The sequence below is a fragment of the Zonotrichia leucophrys genome, chromosome 12, assembly GCF_028769735.1.
Source record: "Zonotrichia leucophrys gambelii isolate GWCS_2022_RI chromosome 12, RI_Zleu_2.0, whole genome shotgun sequence".
Taxonomy (NCBI): domain Eukaryota; kingdom Metazoa; phylum Chordata; class Aves; order Passeriformes; family Passerellidae; genus Zonotrichia; species Zonotrichia leucophrys.
In genome coordinates, this window is record NC_088182.1 from 15,881,338 (window position 1) to 15,906,567 (window position 25,230).

The following is a 25,230-nucleotide window of genomic DNA, read 5'->3' on the forward strand; positions in this document are numbered from 1 at the left end:
CTTTCTAGGTTAAGGCTGTTACAAACTGACACACTTTCCAGCAGTACCTGAGAATTAAGTTCCAGCCGTACCTGAGAATTGTTACTGAGTTTTCAAAGTATTTTTGGGTTTTGTTTGAAGAAGTGAGCACCATTTACACCACAATTCAACTGTTCAAAGGTTTATTACACTGCTTTCAGCCAGACTCAGATCACATCCTTATTTAAGGTCAAAGATGTCCTACTGCCTTTAAGAAAATCAAAGTACAAGAGCAACTGTTCTGGGTCTTATCATCCTCTGAAGGACAAAGTTCTCTTGTGAGTTCTCCTTTATCAAGCCCCAGAAGATGATCACTACAGCTAGTCCTAGCAAAAACTGCTGCATGTAGGGGTTCTCATGCCTGGAACCTTCACCAAATGAACAAAAAACCCCAAAACTGAAGTCCTAATTCATAGGAAATTGAGCTACTTTCACCATGTAGCCTACATCATTTTATGGGTATTTTTTACTAAAATCAGCAGGAACAGCAGATATCTTTTCCATCTTTGTAAGATCTCATTTAAGCAATTTCAAGTAACTAAGAACAAACAAGTTCGCTTAGACACTACTTGTCTTCTGAGCCCAAAATAGTAGTAACAATATTTGGTATATATAAAGCAGTGATGAAGTAAGGCATGTTGCAGAGTCTGGAGTCAAGGCTTCTAGCTATCAACACCCCACATGCAACCACAGGAAAACTCATCACTTCCAGAAGCCCCAAAAACCCAGAATAATCAGATAACAGGTAACATTGCAATGACTTCTAAATCTGGATTTTCCCCTGGGGAAATGACAGACCATCTGATATGCCTTAACCAGGCTTCAAAGTGGTACTTTAGAAACCCTCAAGAGAAGTTTCTGGATGAGAAACATCCCACTTACATCATCCTTTGTGGCAGTTTCAGGCACTCCTCCGAGTCGAATGAGCTTGCTTGGCTTCACATACTTGGGGCAGGTCCGGTAATCTTGGTCCTTGAGTTCACACAATCAAGATGGGTTTACAAATGAGAGATGCTGGCTCACAAGATACACAAGCAGCAGCAAAATAAAGCAGGGGAAAATTCAAAGGCAAAGGCCCATAAGCAGCCTGACTTAAAGCTTTAACCCCTTGCTGGAGATTCAGGGAGCTCTGGAGGAGCTCTTCACATGCTCACTGAGCTGTATAGGAAGATATAGCTCCAGGAAAATAAAATGGGCAGATCATATCTCTCTGCTTTCCAGCAGTGGGAGATTCAAATTCAATAGCAGTTATTCAAATTCAATAGCAGTTATTAACTCAGTAGTTACCACTACCTTCAGGTTTGCAAGATAACTCTGAAGGACAACAAAGTATATATGAGATAGTAGCACACAGGCCCACCCAAGGCAGGAGCTTCTCTCTGATACTGCCCATAAGCAACATCCAGGGCAAAACAACAAAATACATTTATCTGTAACCACTTCCCCCAAAACCCTCTGTCAGGTCGTTTTCAACCTGGGGACTTTCTGAACCAAATCTGGTTCTACATATTTAGCAACTCTCACTTGCTAAACTGCACTTCTCTAGGGAAATGTTTCTGAGATAGAAAGGGTGCCCATTAAATAACATGGAGCAGAGAATGATCTCAGAGAAGGATGGTGAATTAGAATAGAACTGAAGTGATGGGACATGGATGAAGACTCCTTCCCAACTCCTCCCATTCTTTGGCCAACACACATTCAACAGAGACATCAATTGACAAAAACACCTACCTGAAGGTTCTTATAGGGCCTAGAATCTTTGTTGGGTTTTCCCTCTGCAAAGGACTTGCCATGTTCATAATCAAACATTTGATGCCCCGGCAGCCGGTGATCCACATCCCGATATTCCATGTTCCTGTAGTCTGTATCTTGCCTCCCAAGGAAATCCAGGTCACCTTCACCCTTTAACCCAAGATCAGCATCGGATCTTTGCTGCTCCCCCCCAGAAAGCTGCTGCTGTTGCTGCTTGTTAGCAAAGGTCTGAGGTTGCTCCTCTTGATCCTGAAGAGTAGGAAGAGGTCCACGGCTATTCTGGAAATTGTGTGAAGTGTCATCTTCAAGACCCAGTCCCAGGGATTCCTCTTCTCTGGCTGGTGCTTCCGAGTGTTGGAATTCTCCTTTTTGGCTACCAAAGGGATTTCTATCTAGACTAAGTGCAGACTCATCTCTTTTGCTGGTGCTTAAACCAGAGCCCTCTCTTTCTGCTAAAGGTACATTAGGTTGGTTGTGTCTAAAATCTACAAGGCTTTGATCCACAGGAGGCATTTCCCTATCTGAAAAGTCCATGGGAGGAGCCACATCTCTGCTCCTAAAGTCCTGATCAGATCGGGATCTGTGTCTATTTCTGAAGTCTGACGATGGTGCGTTCCTGTTTCTGAAGTCCAGATCAGAGGTGCCCACGCCCCTGAAGTCCAAATCAGGTACATCCCTATTTCTGAAGTCTGAATAGGAATGTTCTCTGCCCCTGTAGTCTAACTCAGACATGTCTCTTGCCCTAAAGTCTGAATGAGGCCCATCTCGACCTCTGAAGTCGAAATCATAAGACCCCCTTCCCCTGAAGTCTGACGGAGGTTCCTCCCTGCCCCTGTAATCCATGTTGTGTGCTTCCCTGTCCCGGTAGTTCATGCGGAACGTGTCCCTGTTCCTGTAGTCCCCTGAGGGAACATCCCCAGCCCTGAAGTCCATGGGGGGCCCTTCTCTCTCCCGGAAGTCTCCAGAGTACATATCCCTGCCCCTGTACTCAGAAGGAGGCGGCTCCCTACCTCTGAAATCCATCTGAGACTCATCTCTGCCCTGGAAGTCAGATGGTGGGAAATCCCTGCCCCTGAAATCGTGGTGCCCATCCCCACCTCTGAAGTCACTACGTGGTCCATCTCTAGCTCCATAGCTGAAAGAAGGTTCCTCTCTGTTGGCAAACTGAGGATTGAGGAGGCCTGAGAGTCCCTGGATATCAAAAGGAAGTGATTTTCTGCCAGAGAAGTTGCCAGAGTGTCTTTCTTGACCAAGACTATCAAGGGAAGGAGGATATTCCCTGTTCCACCCGGGAGCAAACCTTTCTTCTTGGCTCCCACTGTAGAAATAAAGACAGTATTATTCATAACGTGCTTAAGAGTCTGAAATCTACACAGCAGCACATTCTTCTCTAAACTTTTATAGAGCTGTGTAACAGTCTAAGATCCGCAGAAGATATTGATGTTTGGCAGTTTAAGATGAGGCAGCATACGACAGATGTGAGAAAGTAAACTGGGGTGCTCCCATTTCAGCACAATTTCCAGAAGCACTCAACAGAGAATACCTGCAACATTAATGGGTTAATGATGGTAGCAATCCACATAGTCCTGCACTGCACACAGCTCTGCAGCTGTCTGAGGTGCCAGCAGCTGGTGGGTTGGTTCATTAGCCTCACCAGCACACGCCTGTGAGGAGCCCAGCAGCTTAAGCTCTCTGGGCAGTATGGAAACAGCTAAATTAACACATCATCCTGAGGCACATGAAGGCAGAGGTTACCAAACAGGCTTTACTGACATGCTACAAAGACTCATTTATGCTTCCTTGTGCTGCAGTCCAAACTGGAAAATTCTGAAACCATCAGTTCACTGAGGGTGCCTCACAGGACTATGCCAACATCCAAGATATCCCTGTGCTCATGCCTCAGACTGTCTTACACCGAGTTCACAGGACTACAGCTATGAGCTCTCCCAATATCTCCATAAAAACACTCAGGAAGAATTTTCCTCTTAAGGCAGTTGTTCAAAATCCAATGGAGCTTTTTTTTTTTTTTTTGTGGGCTGGAACTATCTGATTTTTCACCTAAGCAAGGCTCTAATACATATTTTAAAAAACAGAATGATACAGTATCAGCACATTTTAAAATAACACCAAATGCTACCCAAAGCAGTGGACATTTCCTTAGCAACTACAGCAAGTCATGTTGTACTCTGAGTTTCACTACACAATCACTCACCAAGATTAATCAAAGCATACACAGATTTCCTAAGGCACACGGTCCATTTCACCACCATGTAGAATAGCAATTAAAACTTGGATCAAGGTTAGCATTCCCCACCCAATACATTAAAGAATGATGCCAATAAAATCCACTTAAAAATCATTAGAACAGCACAATTGATATAATCACAAGACACAATCCCTCCCTCATTAACACTGTTACTACATGTTCTGGAGGATACTGATTTTTATCAGCTTTCTCAACACATTACAGTAGACAATTATTTGAAGTATTCTTAGAGCAGAAACCTAAGGCATGCCAGAGCAGTTCCTTTATCACGCTGATTTTCAAGTGACTGAGGTGCACACACGAGCAAAGGATGAAAGAATGATGCACAACAGAGGAAAATTCTAGATTTTGGTGGCTTCATTTTTACAGCCAGCGCTCTCTTGCAAACACAGGTCCCAAGTAACACAGAGGAACACAAACTAATAAAAATATTGTGCTGTACAGGTCAGCTGCATATTAATCTTTAGAACAGTTGCAGTGACACTCAAAAATGCCTTATGAAGGAGTATATGAGGATATAGATTTTTTGCAAGTGCATGTAGTGGTAGGATAATGGGAAAGAGAGCGGGTTTAGATTGGACACCAGGAGTAAATTCTTCCCTGTCAGGATGGTGAGGCCTTGGCACAGGCTGCCCAGTGAAGGATGCCCCATCTCTGGAAGGGCTCAAGGCCATGTTGGGCAGTCTTGGAGCAGCCTGGGATAGTGGAAGGTGTCCCTGCCCACACCAGGGATTTGGAACATGATGGTCTTTAAGGTCCCTTCCAATCAAACCGTTCTGTGATTCTATGATATACGGACTTATTAACCTCATGGAAAGAATTAAACTCTCAATGTTTTAATAAAAGTGTGTGCAATAAATGTGCCAGTATTTCTGAACTAATTTTCTTCTCTTACAGGCATTAACAGCACATAATACCAAAAGCCATACAGCACATCACATTGGCTCACAACAGCTAAACTAAGTATCACTAGAAAAGGTGGTGTGGAGGACTAGAAATATTAAAAGCAGCTGTTGCTTAAAAACTAAATTTAAAACTTCACAGAAATGCAAAAACCATCAATTAACTTGTCTGTTCTTTGGCCATCACAACTAGCTCCATAGAGACCTCATAACTTCTACCAAAACAGTAAACAGTGAGTTCCCAAGGCTTATTGTATTTAAGAACATTCCTGAAATAAACCATACATGGAAGTGCTTACCGAAAAGACCCCATTCTGTTGCCTTGTCGATGGTCTCCCCACATTTTGATCTTGTCTGGTAGGCTTCCAGAAATGGTTAACTCACTCTAACAACACCCAGACACCACAACCTGTTGAACAAAAAACATGATGATAAGCCACAAGGCAAAGAACACACATGACATGAGAAAAACACTGCTGGTTAGAAGGGGTGTGTATAACATCTGATCAGGATCCACAGATATACAAGACCACACTGAGGCATGAATGAATTCAAGTGTTGCATTTCTCCACGTTCAAATTTGTAAGTGCCAAATGACTCCTGAAATCAAACTGTCAATATGGTGGGCAAACAATTTGATATCTGCTTTGATTAACATAGAGCTTTCCAACATACTGTGCTGTCTGACACTATTCAGGGTGCAGCTAGAAAAGTGAGAACGCCGCCATCTATAAACAACAAGGACCGCTGCCGAACAACAGTTTGCAATTAATGTTTAATCCAAACTAATTTTGCCAAAAGCTCTTTGCTGTTCAAGGAAACGATCGCCATTCTTGGTCTACCATGGATACTCTGCCCTCAGAAGTATGTAGACAACAGAGGAGGTTTTGCCAATAAATCATGACAGGCACTGTTCTCCAACGCTGCCCTCATCAAGAAGAGTGACGCAAGTAACACTTGCCTCAACAGAAATCTAAAATTTCATCCACTTCCTCCCACCAGCAGAGAAGGTGAGGATTTCCTGGCGATAACCAAAGCTAGGACTTGAAATAGGAAGTACTTCCGTCTTTCCAAAAGAAAAAAAAAGGCTGCAGCAGAGCATGGAGAAAACTGAGGGAGATGGCAACCTGCTGGCCTCAAACCTGCTTGGCCAGTCCAGCTGCAGTGGGGCAGGAGGGCTGCCATGCCACCAGACCAAGGCTGGGAGAGCTGGTGCTAAAACACTGTTCCAAAGAGGGATTATTTACCTCCAGTGGCTGAGGGGACAGAGGACAGCACAGACAGTCACTGCCAGGCCTGGCTGCAGCAGCTCTTGTCAAAGAAAGGCACACAAAGTCCTGTTTGTTCTGCCTTCCAAAGGTCAGCGCTGCCACAGCAGAGGAGGGTCAGCAGAGCAGGTTAGGACAGACCTTACACCAGGGAGCAATTCCAGGTGCTGCTGCTGGCAGCTGTCTGTGCCAAGGAGCTGAGGGAGCTGCTGCTGTGCCAAGAGAGTCCATGCTCTTGCCAGGGTCCAGTGCCCACCAGGGAAGGCTCAGGTGGGAGCCAGGGACAGCAGGTTCTGGCAGAAACCAAGCACGCAGAGGCTGAGGAAGGCAGCCTGTGCAACCACCACTGATCCATCCACCCCAGTGTCACTGCCAAGGAAACAGGTTCATTCCGTTGGCCACTCAGTCTGCTCCCATTTTACATGGCTCTTGATAAATAACTGCCCTGGTCCCAAGGATTTCCTCCATCTTTCTAGGAGGAAAGGTTCTCTTTCTAAGAGAACCAAGACCACACACCCTCCATGGCAAGGGCAGGCAAAGGGAGATGGTTCCTGTTGTCAGCCAGTCCTTTCACCCGAGATCTTTTGCAGCCTGCAGACCTTGCATTTCTTGCTCTTCCCTTCTGGATTTCCCTCCCCCACTCCACTTCTCCTTAAGTCAACAACCTCACCAACGCTCAAAAAAAAAAAAATCCCTTGCCAGCTGGAAACTGTTTAGACACAATATTCAAATTATCAGGAAAGGAAAAAAATACCACTGGACAGCTACCAGGCCTGGCACAGGCCTGCTGGGCCATGCAGCAACCTCCGGGAGCGTGAGGTCATGGTTCAGTAACACAGGGAGCAACAGTGGCTCTGACAGCCCCCACTCAGCCTGATCTGCTCCCCGCCTGCGCCTCTGGCAAAGCACCGGCTGTGAGTTGTGCCAGCTCGTGCTTTCCTGGGTCTGCACCACGGATGACCCTCACAAGAGAGTTATATTTAACCCAGGTCACTTCAGGGATACGCTTTACCACACAAGCCCGCAAACCAAGGTGACAGCAAACTGCAGGACAGGGACAGAAGGGTCTTAGCCAGGCTTGCACTGATGCCAGGATCTCCTGAAGGTACACCCTGCTACAACTGCTCCAAAAAAAGCACACCGTGATGAGACATCGTGAGGATTCACCCTTCTGCCACGGGCAGGTACCTGCCAGCTCAGCTGCCACCTCCCAGCTCCCAGGTAAATGCTGGGAGACAGGTCAGAGTGAGGGAGGCTGTGTGCCAAAGACACCCCAGGCCAACAGCGATCGTGGCAAAAAGCCACCTGCGTGCTTGGAACTGTGCACCCATTAGTTCTGCCATGCTCTGGTCACAACCAAGTGTTTGAGGATTTGGAAACAGTCCAGTCACTGGCAGAGCCCAGAGCAACAGCTCTCTAGGACAATAATGAACATTTGGGAGGCAGATATGCATCATCCTTCCCTACTCCTATCCCAGCTGGCTCTACCTCCTGGAGGCAAAGCCTCAGCTCCACCGAACATACAGAGGGCACAACTAAACAAGGAGAAGCTCCTTTGTGGTTTTAGTTCCTCCAATGACTGCTGGCCACACAGCCCTCCCAGGGGAGGCTGGTGGAGCTCCAGATGCTCCCTGGCATCACACCCAATGGCTTCCTCAGGACTGTGCCCCTGCCCTCCCCAGTGCTTCCCAGGCACCCCTGGGGAGGCTCCTGACTCCACTTCCCAATCTGCACGTGCCAAGCCTGACAGCAAACTCTTGGGGCTCTTATTCCAATTTATATCCCGCTATGGGAAAATAATGGCTTTGATCATGGGGATTGTGCAGCTGAGCCAGACTAAGCAACTGGTCTTCTTGAGGACTAAATAAAGACATCTGTCAAGGGGCCAGCACAGCCCTCAAGTGTCTCCTCACCAATTTACACCCAGCTTCACACCTTTTTCCCAAATATGGGGGAGAGAAGGGTAATTGGTGACAGACTGGGTGCTATTTTCAGAAAAATACTCTGATATTCAGAGTTTCTCTCCAAACAGATTTTGCCAAGACTTGGTATTTATAGAGCATGAGGAAATCAAACACAGAACTACACACGAAAGCAGAGGAAGCAGTTTGCTGTGGAACAACTTTCTGTACTCAGTAAAGTTTTTGTAAGGCTGAAGAAAGGAAAAGGCCTCTGTGAAACCTAAGTTCTGTAGGAGGTACAAGAAAAAACCATTCCCCAAAGCTACAGAAACTGCAAGTAGCCAAGAAAGGCAGTTACAGCCAATGTTAGATAGAGATCCCTAATTCAGAAAAAATATCAAAAGCAGTGACATGTGGAAGTGAAGGGACAGGGAATCATTTTGGCTCTCATAGGTGTCAGGCTGGAGGATTTTCATTTTAAAAAAGGGGACGTGCATACTTTTCATCTGTATGATGCTTCTAAAAACATGTATTAGAGACAATTGGGTGAATTCCTAACACACACCCCACCCCATTACTACCCTGACCTTGCTTGTCTCAAAGGACTTCACAAGTTGTTCCCAACCAGTGGATGTTGGGAAAGACTCACACCAAAAACACCCTGCCAGGACAGAAAAGTGAATTTCACCTTCAGCAGCATTGTCAAAAGTAACACCACACAGCAGCAGCAACACCAGCCTCTCAATTGTTTTTAAAATCAGAGCACGGGAGGTCACTGCCATCACTTCCAGCCGTTCCTGATCACCGCCTTACGTGGCCTCCACCAGAGCCAGACCACATCCTGCCTCCACCTAAGGCTTTACTCACAGCCCAAAATCTCATTTAGCCCATCACTTGGGATTAAATCCACTAACACACAGCTCCCATCAGAGCATCCCTCTACATCCCAGCACGAATCCAGCCCACTTCGGTCCAGCCCTTTTACAACCACAAGCATTCCGAGACGGACACACATGTGACCTGGTGCAGGTGCAAAAAGGCCCAAATCTTGATCAGGGCCTCAGAACACCACTGAGATAGCCACAAACACCACAGCTGCTCTCAGCGATACACACGTGGCAGGCCCCAACACCTCCGTGTGGGACATCGTATTCTGAGCCAGGGGCCGAGCATCCCAACCCCAAAACCACATCCCCCACCAGGGCGTGAGGTTCTGATGGACACCGAGCCCACAGCACGCAGCTGCGGGCCCACAGCGCCAGTTCCTGCTGCCTCACGCCCGCAGCGGGCCGGCCCAGCCTCACTCTGTTCCCGAGCCACGGGTGACCCAAAACAGACACATACACACAACCCCCCCCGGCTCATGGACTCCGCAGCCTGCCCTCCTCTACCCCGGACAAGCCCACCCCGGGAGCCCCTCGGGACACTCTTTGACGCTCCCACCCCACTGAGCGAGATCCCCTTTATCCCAGGCGATCCCCTTTATCTCCCGAGAGACCCTGATCACCTACTCCTCCTCTTCCTCCTCCTGCTCCGCCGCTCCCGCCTCGCACAGGCCCCACGGCCGCCACGGCGAGAACCCGGAACTTCCGGCTCCCTCCTCCCGCTCGGGCACCCAGAGGATGCTGGGAATTGTAGTCTCTATCACGCGGTTCCTGCCGCCCCTTCTCAGCCGTGTCCTTGGGGCTCACGGACTACAACTCCTATGATCCCCCTTGGACCGCACCGCCTACAACTCCCATGATGCCCCGCGGCGGGTCGCCGCGATGGCGGGGGTGTCGCCGCGGTCGGGGCCGGGACCGGCGGTAGGGCGGGAGGTGACCGTCCGCCGCCGGCTCCGGGCCCTTTTCCGACCCTCTTAGGCTGTGCCCGGGGGGCTGCAGGGCGGCCCCGGGAGGAGCCGCGGAGGTGGGTCCCTGCGCGCTGTCATTAAGGGGGGTCCTGGGCCTGGGTCGTGCCGGGGCTGAGGAGCGGTGACACCTCAGCGCCGGAGGGGGAAGGGTCGGGGTGGGTCCATGCTGGGCCGGGAGAGTCCTGGGGTGAGTCCCGCCCACGGGAAGGTCAGCAGGATGAGTAGGACAGGTGAGGACGGGGCCCCGATCCACTGCCCGGCACCCTCTGGGGCTGTCACAGGATTTTAGTGGGGGGTCTGGCTCCCCCAGGTGCGGAGGGGGTCCCAGAAAGCTCCCCGGCACTCTCCAGGGCTGGCACAGGCTCCCCCGGATGGATAGAGCCCTTATCCGTTCCCCAGTACTCTCCAGAGCTGTCACAGGGTTTTGTGGGGTGAGGATTTAGCTCCCAAGGGAACGACAGAGCTTTGACTCCAAAGTCAAAGGAACTTTGAGCCAGTTCCCCAACACGCTCCAGAGCTGTCACAGGTTTGGGGCTGGGGGCTGCATGAGCTCCCCCTGGTAAGGACAGGGCCCTGATCCACTCAGGGCTGGCACAGGACTTTGTGGGGGCTGGTCTGGCTCCCCCAGGTGCAGCGTTAGTGGGATTGGATTTGGGAGCAGGAGGTGTGCTGGGGCACAGAGCAGAGCCCGGGCTCCATGAGCTTCCCCAGCAGCCAGGTTCAGAGGCACAGGCTCCTCACCAGCCTGCCTCCTGTTGCTTTTGCTTGTGCTCACTTTTGAGCTGGTTTTCCCTCAGGGAAGGGAGGAAGGAGCAGGCTGGAGGCATGGCCTCTGCTGGAGAGGACACCCAGCTCCTGGGCTGATGCCAAATGTGCCAGCTCACAAGGAGTGCCACCAGCCTTGTCCCATGGCAGCCACCGAACCCGGTCCCAGGAGGGTCATAAACCCCTCCCTTTGCAAACACGAGGCCTCTGGGATCTCAGGTGTGGGGACAGGCCCCATCCAGGGCCGTGGCCCTTCCCCCTCGCTGCACAGGGAGCCTGAGCAGCTTTCACAGGGGAAATCGGGGCCAAGCCTGGATGAAAGGTGCCGTGGCCAGGGGCCTGGAAAGAGCTGGGGCTGCATGAGAGAGGAAATCCTGCTGGATTAGAGCAGCTTTCCTGACATCTCACCAGGGCTCGGAGCTGCCTGCTGAGCCAGCGGGATTGGGCCACGGGTGCTGGCCTGGCCCCGCTGGAGAGCAGAGCAGTTCAGGGCATGCTTTGAAAGTGAGGGGACACAGGGGTGACACTGTGGGTCACATGCAGGTCCTGCCCCGAGGAATGGCTGCAGATGTCCATAAGAAGAAAAGCTGGGAAGTGCCCAATGGGTCCCTGGCGCCAGGAGATGGGCAGCACACAGAGAGGTCCGAGAGCCCCACGCCGGGGCTGGCACAGGGCACGGAGCCAGGTATGGAGCACAGCTCACCAAGGGGGGAGGCAAGGGGGGGAAGGAGCAATTCTTCATGTGAGCTGGGACCTCCACAGCCCTGTGGGCAGGGTGAGATGTGCCCACTCATCACTAGCAGGACCTGCACCCACAGGGTGCTGTGGGATGGGGAGGGGAGGCAGGTCCCCTCTGCATCCTTCCCCCACATGGGGGACACGTGGACGGATGCTGCACGGCCGCTGTTCCCAGGGGCGGGCCAGGAGGGAGCCATGTTCGTGCACACCCGCTCCTACGAGGACCTGACCAGTCCCGAGGACGGGGCGGCTGCGGCGCGGAGCCCGGAGGAGAGGCGGGGGGAGCCGGCCGAGCAGAGCAGCATGGAGCAGATCAGCAAGGACTTCAGCGAGCTGAGCACGCAGCTCACGGGCATGGCCCTCGACCTGGACGAGGAGATGAGGGCGGGCAAGGAGGGGAAGCTGGAGCCATCCCCGCAGACCGCCCGGCGCGACTCGGTGCTGTCTGGGAAGGAGGAGGAGGACGTGACCATGGACGCCTGGCGCTCGCACCGGAAGCACGTCTTTGTGCTGAGCGAGGCGGGCAAGCCCGTGTACTCCCGCTATGGCTCTGAGGAGGCCCTGTCCAGCACCATGGGCGTCATGATGGCCCTGGTGTCCTTCCTGGAGGCCGAGAAAAACGCCATCCGGTCCATCCACGCAGGTACCACCCCAGGGAGGGAGGGGATGGGGGGTTCACAGCCTGCCCATCTATGTGCCTGCCACCATGGGCCACCATGTTACCTGTCCCCAGGGACAGATGGGTTACTGGGCGGAGAGGCTGCAGCCTGGCTGTAGCCCTGGGGAGCCAGGCTCACAGATCTACCCCCGGCCCCCCGGGGGCTCCCTCCCAAGCAGATGGCTACAAGGTGGTCTTCGTGCGGAGGAGCCCGCTGGTGCTGGTGGCAGTGGCACGCACCCGGCAGTCGGAGCAGGAGATTGCCCACGAGCTGCTCTACATCTACTACCAGATTCTGAGCCTGCTCACGTGGACCCAGCTCAACCACATCTTCCAGCAGAAGCAGAACTATGACCTGCGCCGGCTCCTGGCTGGCTCCGAGCGCATCACCGACAACCTGCTGGACCTCATGGCCCACGACCCCAGCTTCCTTATGGGCGCCGTGCGCTGCCTGCCCCTGGCCGCCAGCGTCCGGGACGCTGTCAGCAGCAGCCTGCAGCAGGCCAAGGCCAAGAGCCTGGTGTTTTCCATTCTGCTGTCTGGGAACCAGCTGGTGTCTCTCGTGAGGAAGAAGGATCAGTTCCTTCACCCCATTGACCTCCATTTGCTCTTTAACCTCATCAGCTCTTCTTCCTCTTTCCGGGAGGGCGAAGCCTGGACTCCCATTTGCCTCCCTAAGTTCAACTCCAGCGGTTTCTTCCACGCCCACATCTCCTACCTGGAGCAGGAGATGGACCTGTGCCTGCTGCTGGTCTCCACTGACCGTGAGGACTTCTTCACCGTGTCCGACTGCAAGCGGCGCTTCCAGGAGCGGCTGCGGCGGCGGGGGGTGCAGCACGCTCTGCACGAGGCCCTGCGCACCCCCTTCTACAGCGTCGCCCAGGTGGGCATTCCCGACCTCCGGCACTTCATCTACAAGTCCAAGAGCTCCGGGCTCTTCACCAGGTGAGGCCCCGGGGAAGCGCTGGGCCAAGGCCGTGGCACATGGTGTGGGCCAAGCCCCTTCTCCAGTGGGTTAATGGGGTGCTGTGTTCCTGCAGCCCCGAGATTGAGGCTCCCTACGTGCAGGAGGAGGAGAAGGAGAGGCTCTTGGGGCTTTACCAGTACCTGCACAGTCGGGCCCACAACTCTTCACGGCCTCTGAAGAACATCTATTTCACAGGCCCCCGCGAGAACCTCCTGGCGTGGGTAAGGCCGTTGGTGGGGTTTGGTGAGCCTGTCTTTTGTGGTCCTGCAGGGTGGGGAAAGGGGGTGGTAACACTGCACAGCACCAGCTCCATGGCCCCCAGGGAGGACCCCAGCCTATGCATGGTCCTTTTGGGGGTGAGCTTGCCCCTGTGGGAGGGAGGGACAGGCAGGGGTAGCAGCGGGAGCTGGTGAATTCCAGCACTAAGGGCTGTGCTATGATACTCTTGTCGTGAACTCGGTGCTGTAGAGAAAACCCACTGTGGGGCAAACCCCAGGGTTTGGTTCTCCCACTTCTGAGCAAACCAGATGCCACCCATTTAGGATACCCCACTGCCACTTTGTGTCCCTGCACTGGAGCCCCTCTGCCCATTGCTGGTAGCCCATGGGGGGAAGAAGGAGTGCCAGCCCCAGGTGGGGCACAGTCCTGGTCCCAGCACGTGTCCTGTCCTTCTCCCAGGTAACCAATGCCTTTGAGCTCTACGTATGCTACAGTCCCCTGGGGACCAAGGCCGGCGCCATCAATGCTGTCAACAAGCTCATGAAGTGGATCCGCAAGGAGGAAGATCGACTCTTCATCCTCACGCCCCAGACATACTGAGGGCATCACCCAGGGCATGGAGGCAGCTGGGAGAGCCCCCGCTGTGCTGGGGAGCCCATTCCCAGGGATTCCCGGGCTGTGTGTCCAGGGGAGAGGGCATGGTGGGACCCCAGAGCACAGGGAAACCCCACCTGTAGGACTGTCCAGCCTGGTTGGTAGAGATGGGGTGCACAGGAAAGGGAAGGGGATGAACAGGACTTTCTCTCAGCTGCAGGCAGTGCCCCAGCTGGGGGCCCTGCTCTTCCTCCACAGTCCTCAGCTCCATCCTTTGTTGTGAGGGTCCTGGAGTGGGGCTGCTGGTACCCAGGTTACTAGAGGGGAGCAGAGTGCTCCCTGTGCCTGGCACCTCCCTTCTCTGACATCCTGTGGCTGTGCCAAGGGTGGGGGTCCCCAGGGGAGATGTGGCAGCACTCAGGGGAACCCTATGTTGCTGTGCCCGCAGATGGCAGGTGACACTGTCCAGGCAAGGGACAGGGCTGGCCTGGGGCACACACTGCTCCTCTCCCTGCCTTGGGGGATCTGGACCCCCCAAGTGCCAGGGAGCCTCTGCAGCCCCGGAGCGGGTTTGCCCCCCTGGCATCTGTATGAGCCTGGACCCTTCCCACTGTGGCTGTGAAAAGGGTGTCTGTCCCTGGGGATGCTGGCAGGCAGGGTGGGTCAGCAGGGTCCTGCCCACCTCAGCACAGGGACACAGGGCAGCTCCAGAGAGCCAAGGTGCCGAGGTGTTTGTCAGGCTGCTTGCGGGCTCATGGTTCTGGCTGTGGGTTGTGGATCCTGAAGGGGCAGCTCAAGCACATCTCCTTGGAGACCCCCTCAGTACAGGGCCATGGAGCTCCCCAACCCATGAAGAGTTTTCCCCTTGGCACGGGAGTACCTGTCCCCCAAACTCAGCCCCTCGAGCCAGCTACTGAGCTTCCTGCACCTCCCTGGCCACCCCAGGCACTGGTGTGGGGCTGAGCACCTGTGAACAGCCCAACTCCATGTTTTGGGGCTGTCTGAATAGTCCTGGAGTAGGTATCAGAGGAGGGGCAGAGCCATCAGGGTGACACCCCGGCACAGAGGGAGCGGGGAAGGATCCGGCAGGGCTAGCACAGGGATCTGCTCCTGTATTTATGCTCCTGCCAGCGTGTAATCGCTTGTCTTTGCTCATAAACATTATCTGGACCCTAAGTTGAGTCTTGTCGCATTCCTGTATGTTCACTGGAGTGGGGGGATGACCAAGCTGGGCGGGAAGTTTCCTCCAAGTTTGGTACGGTGCAGTCCAGCCCCGGGGATCCGCCGGGAGCCAGGAAAACTGCCTGGGAGCGGTGCGGGGCTGCCGGGGTTGTGCTGGCAGGAGGCGGCGCTGACTGGAGATTGGGAGCGGCAAAATCCCCGGGCTGAGCTGGCCCCGGCCAGCTCATGTCGAAACCGAGAGACGCAGCCGGAGGAAGGAGCTCTTGGGTAAGGCCCGGAGCCAGCGGAACTGCCGGGCCTTGCACAATGCGGGGCGGGAGCCTGGGGGCCGGGGCTGGCCCGGCGGCAGGCACAGGGCACTTTCGGCAGGCTCAGCCCCTCCTGGGACCAAAGTCCCCAGCACCCCGCTCACCTGGAGGAAAGGTCCTTGTGCAAAGCTGGGGTTCACGGGCCCAGCGTCTGAGGGCAGCAGGGCACTTGGAGGGCAAGTCCATGCATGGATCGGGATGTAAAGAATCTTCCCACATCCCTACGAACAGCAGTCACTCCCAGAGGTGCTGGCACCTCCTGCCACTGCAGGCAGACAGGGAGGAAAGGGACATGAGACACAGAATGGGCACAACAGAAATAACCCTCACAGCTGCCCTGGCAAAGCTGTGGCTCCCCCGGCCCTGCTCCTTTCTCCCAGCGCGGAGCGCCGGTGCTGAGCCTGCCGCACCCTGAGGTGTCCTGTTGGCCTGGAAGCGAGCAGCGAACGCGGTGCTGCCCCGGGAGCTGTGGGGAAGCGGCAATTTCCATTCCAAGTGTCGGGGTGTCAGCTGTCCCCGTGGCAGCGGGGCTGGGGGCTGCGGCCGAGGGGCCACGGGGTACCGGCGTGCGGGACCCCACTCGTACCCAGGGATGCTGCTGGCAGCCACCCCACAGCCACGGGGAACCCCCGACGGCCCCCCGGACCTGCAGCGAGGCAGAGTGCCAGCCCTGCACCCGTGCTCCGATCAGCGGCCCCGACTCACAGCCGTGCCCCTCTCGGGCACCGTGCCCCTCTCGGGCACCGTGCCCAGCCGTGCCTGTCTCCCCGGGAGTGCCCAGCGGTGCCCCGATCTCCTCGTTCCCCCGCACACCCCCGGGCTGCGTGTGCCGGTGCCGGCCCTCGGGGACCCCCGGGCGGCGGGACCCGCCCACCCCGTCCCGCCCCGTCCCGTCTCGTCCCGTCCCGCCTCGCCTGCTCCGTCCCGGCCCCGCTCCGCCCTGTCCCGGCACGGCACGGCACCGCACGGCACGGCAGCGCCCAGGTGAGCGCCCTGCCGCCCGGCACCGCTCGGATCGGACCGGACCGGACCGGACGGCTGGGGCGGGGGCAGCCGGAGCCAGTGGAGATCCCGGACCTGGTGAGCTGCGGCGGGGCCGGGGGTGGAGGCCGGGAGTAGTTCGGGGTCCCGTTCCCGGGAGGCTGGCGGGGGCCTTGTCCTAGTCCCGCAGGGATCCCCGGTCCTCGTTGCTGTCCCGGGGGCTGGGAGGGTCCCTATCCCAGTCCCCGGAATGGGTCATTGTAGGGCAGAGATGCCCCGGGGTGACAGGCAGCGTCTGTAGGTGGCAGAAGGCAGGATTTGTCCCTCTGCCACAGGCAGCTTGGCATCACCTCCTACTCATGGTATTTCGGAAGAAGTTTGGTGTGACTGATCCTCCCTCAGCACTACCCATCGTCATCTGGCCCCTGGGAACCCTGGCAGCCCCAACTGACACCCGGCTGTGGCTGTGCCCAGGTCCTCACCTAAAATAAGCGGGTAAAACCCTTCCTTTTTTTATTTTGGCAGATGCAATGGTGGCCCATCCTCCATCCGTTCTGAGCCTGCTGGGTGCTGAGCACGGTCGATAACCCTACACCAGTGGCACTGCACAGCATGGGCCTGTCGTGCTGTGTGTGCCTCTGGCTGCTGCTTGCCCTGGCCCTGCTGGGTGCCGGTGCCTGGCAGTGTCCCCGCATCCCTTACAGCTCCACCAGGAACTTCTCCATCCCCTACACACTGCCCAGCCTCGATGCTGGCAGCCCTATCCAGAATGTTGCTGTCTTCACTGACTCCGACGGCCCAGTCGCTGTCTTTGTGGCCGTCCGCAACCGCATCCTTTTGGTCAGCCCCGAGCTGCGCCTGCTCTCCGTCCTTGTCACCGGCCCAGTGGGCAGTGCCAAGTGTGAGATCTGTCGCCTGTGCCCAGCCACCACAGATGGCCCTGAGGACACGGACAATGTCCTGCTGCTGCTGGACCCGCTGGAGCCATGGCTGTACAGCTGTGGCACGGCACAGCATGGGCTGTGCTATCAGCACCAGCTGGAGGTGCGGGACGGTAAGGTGGCCATCACAGCCACACACTGCCTGTACTCGGCCACAGGCAACAGCCCTGCCTTCTGCCCTGACTGTGTGGTCAGCCCACTGGGGACCAGTGCCACTGTGGTGGCCACCTCCTACGCCTCTATCTTCTACCTCGGCTCCACCATTGACAGCAGTGTGGCAGCACGGTACAGCCCACAGTCGGTGTCCATCCGACGCCTGAAGGGCACCTTGGATGGCTTTTCAAATGACTTCCAGTGGCTGACAGTGCTGCCACAATATCGTGACAACTACACCATCCACTACGTGCACTCCTTTGCCTACGGGGACCACGTGTATTTCCTGATGGTGCAGCCGGAGCGGCCGGGATCAGCCGCGTACCACACGCGCCTGGCGCGGCTCAGCACCCACGAGCGTCACCTGCGCCGCTACCGCGAGCTCGTCCTCGACTGCCGCTTTGAGTCCAAGCGCCGGCGCCGGCGCAGCGGCGAGGAGGATGCCGAGAGGGACATCGCCTACAACGTGCTGCAGGCAGCCCACGCTGCCCGGCCCGGCGCACGGCTGGCCCGCGACCTCGGCATCAACGACACCGACACGGTGCTCTTCGGCGCCTTCGCCGAGAGCCACCCGGAGAGCCCGGTGCCACAGGAGAACTCGGCCGTCTGCGCCTTCCCCCTGCGCCTCCTCAACCAGGCCATGGAGGAGGGCATGAAGAAGTGCTGCGGTACCGGGCACCAGCCGCTGCGGCGGGGGCTCAGTTTCTTCCAGCCGGTGGAGTACTGCCCACACAATGTGAGTGCTCCACCCTGCGCCGCATCCTGCCCGGGGACCCTGGGGGTTGGCTGGGATGTGGGAGAGTGGGCTCAGGAGCTGGGAAACACTGGTATAGCGGGGTGGATGGTGGGGCGGGGTAGGGCAGGGCAGGGCAGGGGGAGAGCGGCATCACCCAGGTGTGAGTCAGCCCAGCATCCACCCACCACCTCTGCAGGGGCTGCTGTGTTCCACTGAGGAGGCCAGGTGAGGGTGGGGATCCTGTGAGCCCCCCATGGTACATGTGCCAGCACATGGGCACACTGCCACATGTCATGCCTTGGGCCAATTCCTCTCCTGGTATGGCCTCCCTGGCAGCCTCGACTCCAGCCCCCGTACTGACTGTCCCTGGACCCCAGCCACCTTCTCCAGCTTGTTTATGTGTGGGGGGCGGGAAAGCCACAGGGCCTCAGTGCTTGGCAGGCTGGATGCGTGAGGTGCGGGCTGCTCCTGCCTTGTCCCCCAGCCCCAGCCACCGCCTTCTGTGGGCAAATAAACCGCAGGCGGAAGTGCAATTAGTCACCGGGGTTCCTCGTCGGCCACGGCCGCGGGGCAGGAACACCGTGTCCCAGGTACAAGCTCCGGCATGGCCAGGATGCAGATGGGTGAGCACTCTGGCAGGGCCCCCTCGTCCCAGCACATGACACGAGTTTTGGTGTCCCCATCCAGGCTCAGAGCAAGGTGCAGCCAAATCCCCTCCTCTTCCTGCACAGGGCAGACAGCTCACTGCGGCTGACTCATTCTGTAGCAGGAGCAACTCAGAGGGGACCTGAGCCCCTCTGCATTGGGAGTGTCCAGTGGGGACCCCATGGCTCCTGGTGTCCCTCTTCCACCCCAGCCCCTTGCTGAGCTCCAGGGCTCAGGGGACACTGGGGTTGGAGTGAGCATCCTGTGGTGCCAGCACGAGTAACTATATCCAGATGGGGTTGGAAGGGAGGGCAGGATCTGACGCCACATAGGGAACTGAGAGAAGGCCTGCCGATGTGGTTTAGTCTCCAAAATTTTCCCAGCCTGGAGGGAAACTTAAGCAATCTGGTGCTGCCCCAAAATATCTCACAGATCAAGCTGGTGCCTGCCTGTGAGGGTGTGGGAGTCGAGGTGCCAGGGCCAGCTTCAAGTCACTCACCCCATGTTTGGCCACAGGTGAACTTGTCAGCACCGGTGGTCGACACCAGCTGCTGGGATCAGCCCACCCTCGTCCCTGCTGCCTCCCACAAAGTGGACCTGTTCAACGGGCAGCTGACAGGTGTCCTGCTCACCTCCCTCTTCGTCACTGCCATAGGGGATGTCACTGTGGCCCACCTGGGCACAGCAGAAGGACGCATCTTCCAGGTGGGATGAGGGGGTCAGGTGGGATGGCAGGTCCTGGCAGGCTGCGGGGTATGCTCAGCCCCCTGCTCTGCCCTGCTGCAGATGGTGCTCCAGCGCTCCAGCTCCTACCTTCTGACCTTGTCCAACTTCTCCCTGGGAGAGCCGGGGCCAGTGCGGGGTGCCATGGGGCTGCAGAGCCGCTCGCTGTTCTTCACTGCTGGCACCAAGGTGAGTGGGGGCTCTGAGGGGCATGGGGTGGGCATGGAGCTCCATGTGTCCCACTCACCTCTACTCTCCGTCCCCAGGTGTGGCTCCTGAACGTCACTGGCCCTGGCTGTCGCCACTTCTCCACGTGCCAGCGCTGCCTGCGGGCCGAGCGCTTCATGGGCTGTGGCTGGTGTGGGGATGGGTGCAGGCGCCGCCACGAGTGCCCCGGCCGCTGGGTCCAGGACAGCTGCCCACCCGTCCTCACCGACGTAGGTCTGCGCTGCGTCCCCCTGCTCCTCACAGCTCCCAGCACTCAAATGGGGTGGCGTGTGGTGGGACCCCCTCCCTGGGATGGGTGCTGTGCTCCTCAGAGAAGGTATGACCCGAACAGTCACTGCACTCTGGGGTGACAGGGGTGCCTCTCCCACAGTTCCATCCCCAGAGCGCCCCGCTGCAGGGTCGGACACGGGTGACGCTCTGTGGAATGACCTTCCGCTCCCGCCTGGAGCCCGATCCCTGCCGCGGCCCCCGCGGTGCCTGCCGGGTGGCAGTGGGACGGCGAGGCTGCACCGTGCTGCCGGAGGAGAGCGAGAGCTTCAGGTGTGCAGCGGGGCTGGGACAGAACAGCAGCAGGGAGGGCTCTGGGGCTGCCCCCGGCCTGGGGCTGATCCCCGTCACTGTCCCGCAGATCCCTGCCCACCTCGCGCCGCAAGGAGTTTGTGGATGTGCTGGTGTGTGAGCTGGAGCCGGGGGGCCCGGCAGCCCTGGGGGGCCCAGCCGACGTGGTGCTCACTGTGGAGGAGCCCCCCAGACCCTCTGGCTTCCGAGTCTACGGCTCCTCCACCCTCGGTGGCTTTGTCTTCGTGGTACGGTTCCACACCTGCTGTGCCCCTGGCAGGGTCTGGGGGGTTTGGCTCCTTCACCTGTCCCACTGACCCCATCTCTGCTCAGGAGCCCCACGTCAGTGCCCTGCACCCCCCGTTCGGCCCCCGGGGGGGTGGCACCCACCTCTCACTCCGTGGCAAACACCTCTCGGCAGGGAGCAGCTGGCGGGTGATGGTCAATGGCTCCGAGTGTGCCCTGAGTGGGCAGCCCAGGTACGCCCCTGCCCTGCCCCTGGCACTGTGGGGTCCCCAGCACGGGACGGGCACGGGGAGCCCCTGCAGTCCCGCTGCCCCCCCAGCCGCGGGGGACACGGCTGTCGTGTCTCCAGGCAGGACAATGGGACAATCCAATGCACGGCTCCCGCCGCCGGGGGCCTGGGCGCAGCCTGGGTAGCCCTGTGGATCGACAGGCAGCAGTTCCCGGCCCCCGTGCCCTTCCAGTACCGCCCGGACCCCGCCGTGTCCGCCGTCGTCCCCAGCTGCAGCTATGAGTGAGTGCCTGGGCTCCCTTCCCCGGGGTGAGGGACAGCCCTGTCCCGCCACTGCCCTGGCTGGGCTGGACGAGGTGCGGGCAATAGCAGGCACCCTGGGGACCATGTGCACCCCGGGGAACCTGATCCCTGCCCACTGCAGGGGCTCGCTGCTCACCATCATCGGCACCCACCTGGACTCCGTGTATCGCGCCAAGATCCGCTTTGAAGCCGCTGGTGTGGTTACCGAAGCCACGGTGAGCACCGGGGTGTGGGGCCATCGCCCCCCGGCCCTGCCCACCCCACCTGGGCAATTCCCCGGGCCCATCCCGAGCCCAGCTCAGCACCTCCCTGCCCACAGGAGTGTAAGGACCCGCTGGCACCGGACCGGCTGCTGTGCCACAGCCCATCCTTCCCCTTCGAGAGCAACGTGGAGGTGGTGCCGGGGAACCTGAGCGTGCTGCTGGACGGAGCCGACGGCCGCTGGCTTTTCCGCCTCCGCTACTACTCCCGGCCCAAGGTGTACCCCTTGCAGCAGGAGGGCAGGCGGCTCCGCCTCAAGCCCGGCGAGGATGAGATCGAAGTGCACGTACGTGGGGCAGCGGGGTGAGCCGGAGCAGGGGTTCCGCTGCCAGGACCCCCGGGCTCACGGTGCTCTGTCTGGGCAGCAATTGGGGCTGGATGCCGTGGCCACCTGCATGAACATCACCATGACGGTGGGGGGCCTGGACTGCCACCCCAGCGTCCTGAAGAACGAGGTGACATGCCGCCTGCCCCGCGAGCTGCGCCTGCCCCCCGCCGGGGCTCCCGTGGAGGTAGGAACCCGCCGGGTGGGCAAACACCAGCCCCAGTGCTCCCCACCCCATCCCTGCTGAGCCCCTGATCCTCCAGATCTGTGTGAACGGAGCCTGCCAGGCGCTGGGCTGGGTTCTGTCCCCCCCCACATCGCTGGACCTGGCCGCCAGCCTGGCTCTGGGCATCGGCATCACCTTCCTGCTCTGCTGCGTCCTGGCGGCCGTGCTGTTCCGCTGGCGCTGGAAGAAGAGGCGGGGTGAGTGCCGTGCTCGCCGGGCACTCTGATGCCCCCAGACCCTGCCACGCCACCCCGTACCCAACCCATTGCTGCCTGCAGGGACAGAGAACCTGGAGCTGCTGGCGCAGCCCGGCCGCAGCGACCCCCCCGTCACCACCCAGCGCCCCGGCGTGGACTACAGAGAGGTGCTGGGTAAGTGGGGGCCGCCGGTGGGTGACGGGGTGCTGGGTGCTGGCTGCTGCCAGCCCTCACCCCGCCCCTGCCTCTCCCGGCAGTGCTGAGCACGGCGGGCACTCCCGGGCCCGTGGGGCCCCGCGCACGAGTCACCGGCGCCGGTGCCAATGGCAGTGCTGGGGCTGGGGCTGGTGCGGCGGGCGGGGGATCCCCCATGCCCCTGCTCAGGGCCACGTCCTGCTGCCTGGAGGATCTGCGGCCGGAGCTGCTGGAGGAAGTGAAGGACATCCTCATCCCCGAGGAGCGACTTGTCACCCACCGCCACCAGGTCATCGGCAAAGGTGACTCCTTGGCACCCCGATTTGGCTGTGGCCTCACCTGCCCAATGTGTGTGGTGCCAGCTTTGTGTCACCCGTCCCTGCAGGGCACTTTGGCAGCGTCTACCATGGCACCTACACGGACCCGCTGCTCGGGGACCTGCACTGCGCTGTCAAGTCCCTGCACCGTGAGTAGCCCCCCCCTCCCGTGCGTGCTCCCATGGCACAGCAGCGGCACGGCCACAGCTCGGCTCTCCGCAGGCATCACGGACCTGGAGGAGGTGGAGGAGTTCCTGCGCGAGGGCATCCTCATGAAGAGCTTCCACCACCCGCAGGTGCTCTCGCTGCTGGGGGTGTGCCTGCCCCGCCACGGGCTGCCCCTCGTCGTCCTGCCCTACATGCGCCACGGGGACCTGCGCCAGTTCATCCGCAGCCAGGAGCGGGTAGGGGCACCCCAAGGGCGGTGGGCGGTGATGGGTGCCAAGGCCTCCATGCTCACCACTCCCATCTCACAGAGCCCCACAATGAAGGAGCTCATCGGCTTCGGGCTGCAGGTGGCCCTGGGCATGGAGTACCTGGCCCAGAAGAAGTTTGTGCATCGGGACCTGGCAGCCAGGAACTGCATGTAAGTGTGGCTGTGCCCTCCAGGCCTCCCCACCAGGGTACCCGCTGGGGTCTGGGGGTGCCCAGGAGTCCCCACCTCCCCCGGTGTGCTGCAGGCTGGACGAGACGCTGACGGTAAAGGTGGCTGACTTTGGCCTGGCGCGGGACGTGTTTGGCAAGGAGTACTACAGCATCCAGCAGCACCGCCACGCCAAGCTGCCTGTCAAATGGATGGCACTGGAGAGCCTCCAGACCCAAAAATTCACCACCAAGTCTGATGTGGTAGGCATGACCCCCCCCGTCCCGTCCCGTCCCCCATCTCCATCCTGCCTGTTCCCCCATGGCAGCTCTCTCCTCGGCAGTGGTCCTTCGGGGTGCTCATGTGGGAGCTGCTGACACGCGGGGCAGCGCCGTACGCCGGGGTGGACCCCTACGACATGGCCCACTACCTGCTGCAGGGGAGGCGCCTGCCACAGCCCTCCCACTGCCCCGACACCCTGTGAGTGCAGCTGGGCTGGGCGGGGTGGCAGGGGCTGTCCCGGGGCTGCAGCACTGACTGGGTGTGGCTGCAGGTACCGGGTGATGCTGAGCTGCTGGGCGCCGGCGCCCGAGGACAGGCCGTCCTTCACCGGGCTGGTGGGCGAGCTGGAGCGTGTCCTGGCCACGCTGGATGGGGAGCACTATGTCAACCTGACTGTCACCTACACCAACCTGGACTGGGGTCCTGCCTTTCCCCCTGCTCCCCCGGGGCAGCTGCCTGATAGCGAGGATGAGGATAAACATAATGAGGAGGAAGAAGAGGAGAAGGAAGAAGAGGAGGACGACAACACATCTGTGTGCTGATGGGATTCCCTGCACCATGGGGTCTCCCAGACCCCATGCACCATAGGCACACTACCCTGAGGAGGGATGCAGTGTGCAGGGAGATGCTATGGAGCACCCTCCCTATGGGATGGGTGCTGGGAGGCAGCTGGGTGCCATGGAGTGTGGAGTGCTCCCCTATGGCTCACACCCAGACCCTGCTGGCTGCTCTCAACAGGATGCTGGGGCTCAGTCCTGCGCTGGCTGGGTGGTGAGAGGCTCAGCCCCACAGTGATGAGTCTGTGCTCTGGGGTCTGGGCTCAGTCCCACAGTGGATGGGTGCTGTGGGGCCCCATACCCAGCGGGTGTTGTTGGGTGGCCTGGCCTTCCCAGGGCTCCTGTGGAGTTTCCAGCCTCTTGGCTGCTCAAATCACTCATTAAAAACTAATTATATTTTTTCCCTGGCTGAGGCTGTGTCTTTGAGGGGGCTGTGCCCCAGGCTGGCAGCACCCTCGTGCCCCTGCATGGGTGCGGTGTCTCCCCACCCACTCCTGGAGCACCCACCTCATGGGAGACACTGAGGAGGGGCACTCACTGTTGCTGTGCCAGGGAAAGGAGGGCATCTGCACAATGGTGCTGCTGTGGCTGCCCTCATGTGGAACCATCCCCCATTGCCTGCCACGCCAAGGTCCCACTTTGCACCCCGAGTCCCACCATGGCCCTCTGACCTTGGGATGTTTAGGAGGCTTTTGCTAAAAGTCCTCCTCCCAGCCACATCCAGCCCCTGGCAGGGTGGCTGTGAGGCATAAGGCATGTGAGGGGTACCACGCTCCTGGGCATGGGGTGATGATGCCCCTGCAGTCCTGGCATATGGGCCATGTTGCCCCCAGGATTCGTGGCATGATGGATGCCTAGGGCATGGTATTGCAGTGCCCATGGGATCATGATGCTCCTGGGATGATAGGTGGCCAGGCATCAGATCAGGATGCTCTTGGGGCTGTGAGTGCCCATGGAGCCCAGGGCATGGGATTACAGTGTCCCTGCCACTAAGGTACCTGTGGGACTACAGGACCTGTGATCACAGTGAGGACACGATGGGACTGGGGGCTGCTGTCTGGTGACCAAGAGTCATTGCCAGCTTCACTTAATGACACCTTTATTGCTTCAGTACTGTGCAGGGGACAGTACTGCCTATGGAGCTCATGGCAGGG

The 25,230-nt window shown here is 58.2% G+C and overlaps 3 protein-coding genes across 4 annotated transcripts in view; 2 read left to right on the plus strand and 1 right to left on the minus strand.

Moving 5' to 3' along the window:
• The window catches only part of RBM6 (RNA binding motif protein 6), a 57,951-nt gene extending 48,252 nt beyond the window's left edge, over positions 1–9,699 (minus strand). The window contains exons 1-4 of one of the 2 annotated variants that reach the window (XM_064723640.1): positions 9,619–9,699; positions 5,238–5,347; positions 1,750–3,088; positions 901–990 (exon numbers count right to left, since the gene is read on the minus strand). In XM_064723640.1, coding sequence (XP_064579710.1) covers positions 901–990; positions 1,750–3,088; positions 5,238–5,281 — 1,473 coding nt within the window. In that variant the 5' untranslated portion in view covers positions 5,282–5,347; positions 9,619–9,699. Of the gene's footprint in view, positions 1–900; positions 991–1,749; positions 3,089–5,237; positions 5,348–9,614 lie in introns of both variants that reach the window. The other variant, XM_064723639.1, reaches the window with a different exon arrangement.
• A 98-nt stretch (positions 9,700–9,797) lies between these two features.
• MON1A (MON1 homolog A, secretory trafficking associated) lies at positions 9,798–15,076 on the plus strand. Its single transcript, XM_064723641.1, has 6 exons — positions 9,798–10,015; positions 11,268–11,409; positions 11,638–12,105; positions 12,300–13,065; positions 13,161–13,308; positions 13,766–15,076. The coding sequence occupies exons 2-6, from the start codon at positions 11,283–11,285 to the stop codon at positions 13,904–13,906; spliced, it is 1,650 nt and encodes a 549-aa protein (XP_064579711.1). The 5' UTR covers positions 9,798–10,015; positions 11,268–11,282; the 3' UTR covers positions 13,907–15,076.
• A 1,270-nt stretch (positions 15,077–16,346) lies between these two features.
• On the plus strand, positions 16,347–24,244 carry MST1R (macrophage stimulating 1 receptor). Its single transcript, XM_064723928.1, has 21 exons — positions 16,347–16,470; positions 16,897–18,201; positions 19,363–19,551; positions 19,633–19,758; positions 19,836–20,006; positions 20,168–20,337; positions 20,426–20,603; positions 20,689–20,834; positions 20,951–21,112; positions 21,255–21,348; positions 21,453–21,680; positions 21,760–21,906; positions 21,983–22,142; positions 22,224–22,316; positions 22,400–22,639; positions 22,723–22,803; positions 22,877–23,058; positions 23,131–23,240; positions 23,335–23,500; positions 23,581–23,717; positions 23,791–24,244. Exons 2-21 carry the CDS (start codon positions 16,984–16,986, stop codon positions 24,059–24,061), a joined length of 4,269 nt encoding a protein of 1,422 aa, XP_064579998.1. The 5' UTR covers positions 16,347–16,470; positions 16,897–16,983; the 3' UTR covers positions 24,062–24,244.
• Positions 24,245–25,230: the final 986 nt, after the last annotated feature.

Excerpts from the sequence above, each read along its gene's own strand:
- MON1A (XM_064723641.1), top strand. The coding sequence starts at position 11,283 with ATGGCTGCAGATGTCCATAAGAAGAAAAGCTGGGAAGTGCCCAATGGG. Across the intron at positions 12,106-12,299 it reads CATCCGGTCCATCCACGCAG|ATGGCTACAAGGTGGTCTTC; the intron begins GTACCACCCCAG and ends CCTCCCAAGCAG. Across the intron at positions 13,309-13,765 it reads GCGAGAACCTCCTGGCGTGG|GTAACCAATGCCTTTGAGCT; the intron begins GTAAGGCCGTTG and ends TCCTTCTCCCAG.
- MST1R (XM_064723928.1), top strand. The coding sequence starts at position 16,984 with ATGGGCCTGTCGTGCTGTGTGTGCCTCTGGCTGCTGCTTGCCCTGGCC. Across the intron at positions 19,759-19,835 it reads TCTTCACTGCTGGCACCAAG|GTGTGGCTCCTGAACGTCAC; the intron begins GTGAGTGGGGGC and ends CTCCGTCCCCAG. Across the intron at positions 23,718-23,790 it reads TCCCACTGCCCCGACACCCT|GTACCGGGTGATGCTGAGCT; the intron begins GTGAGTGCAGCT and ends GTGTGGCTGCAG.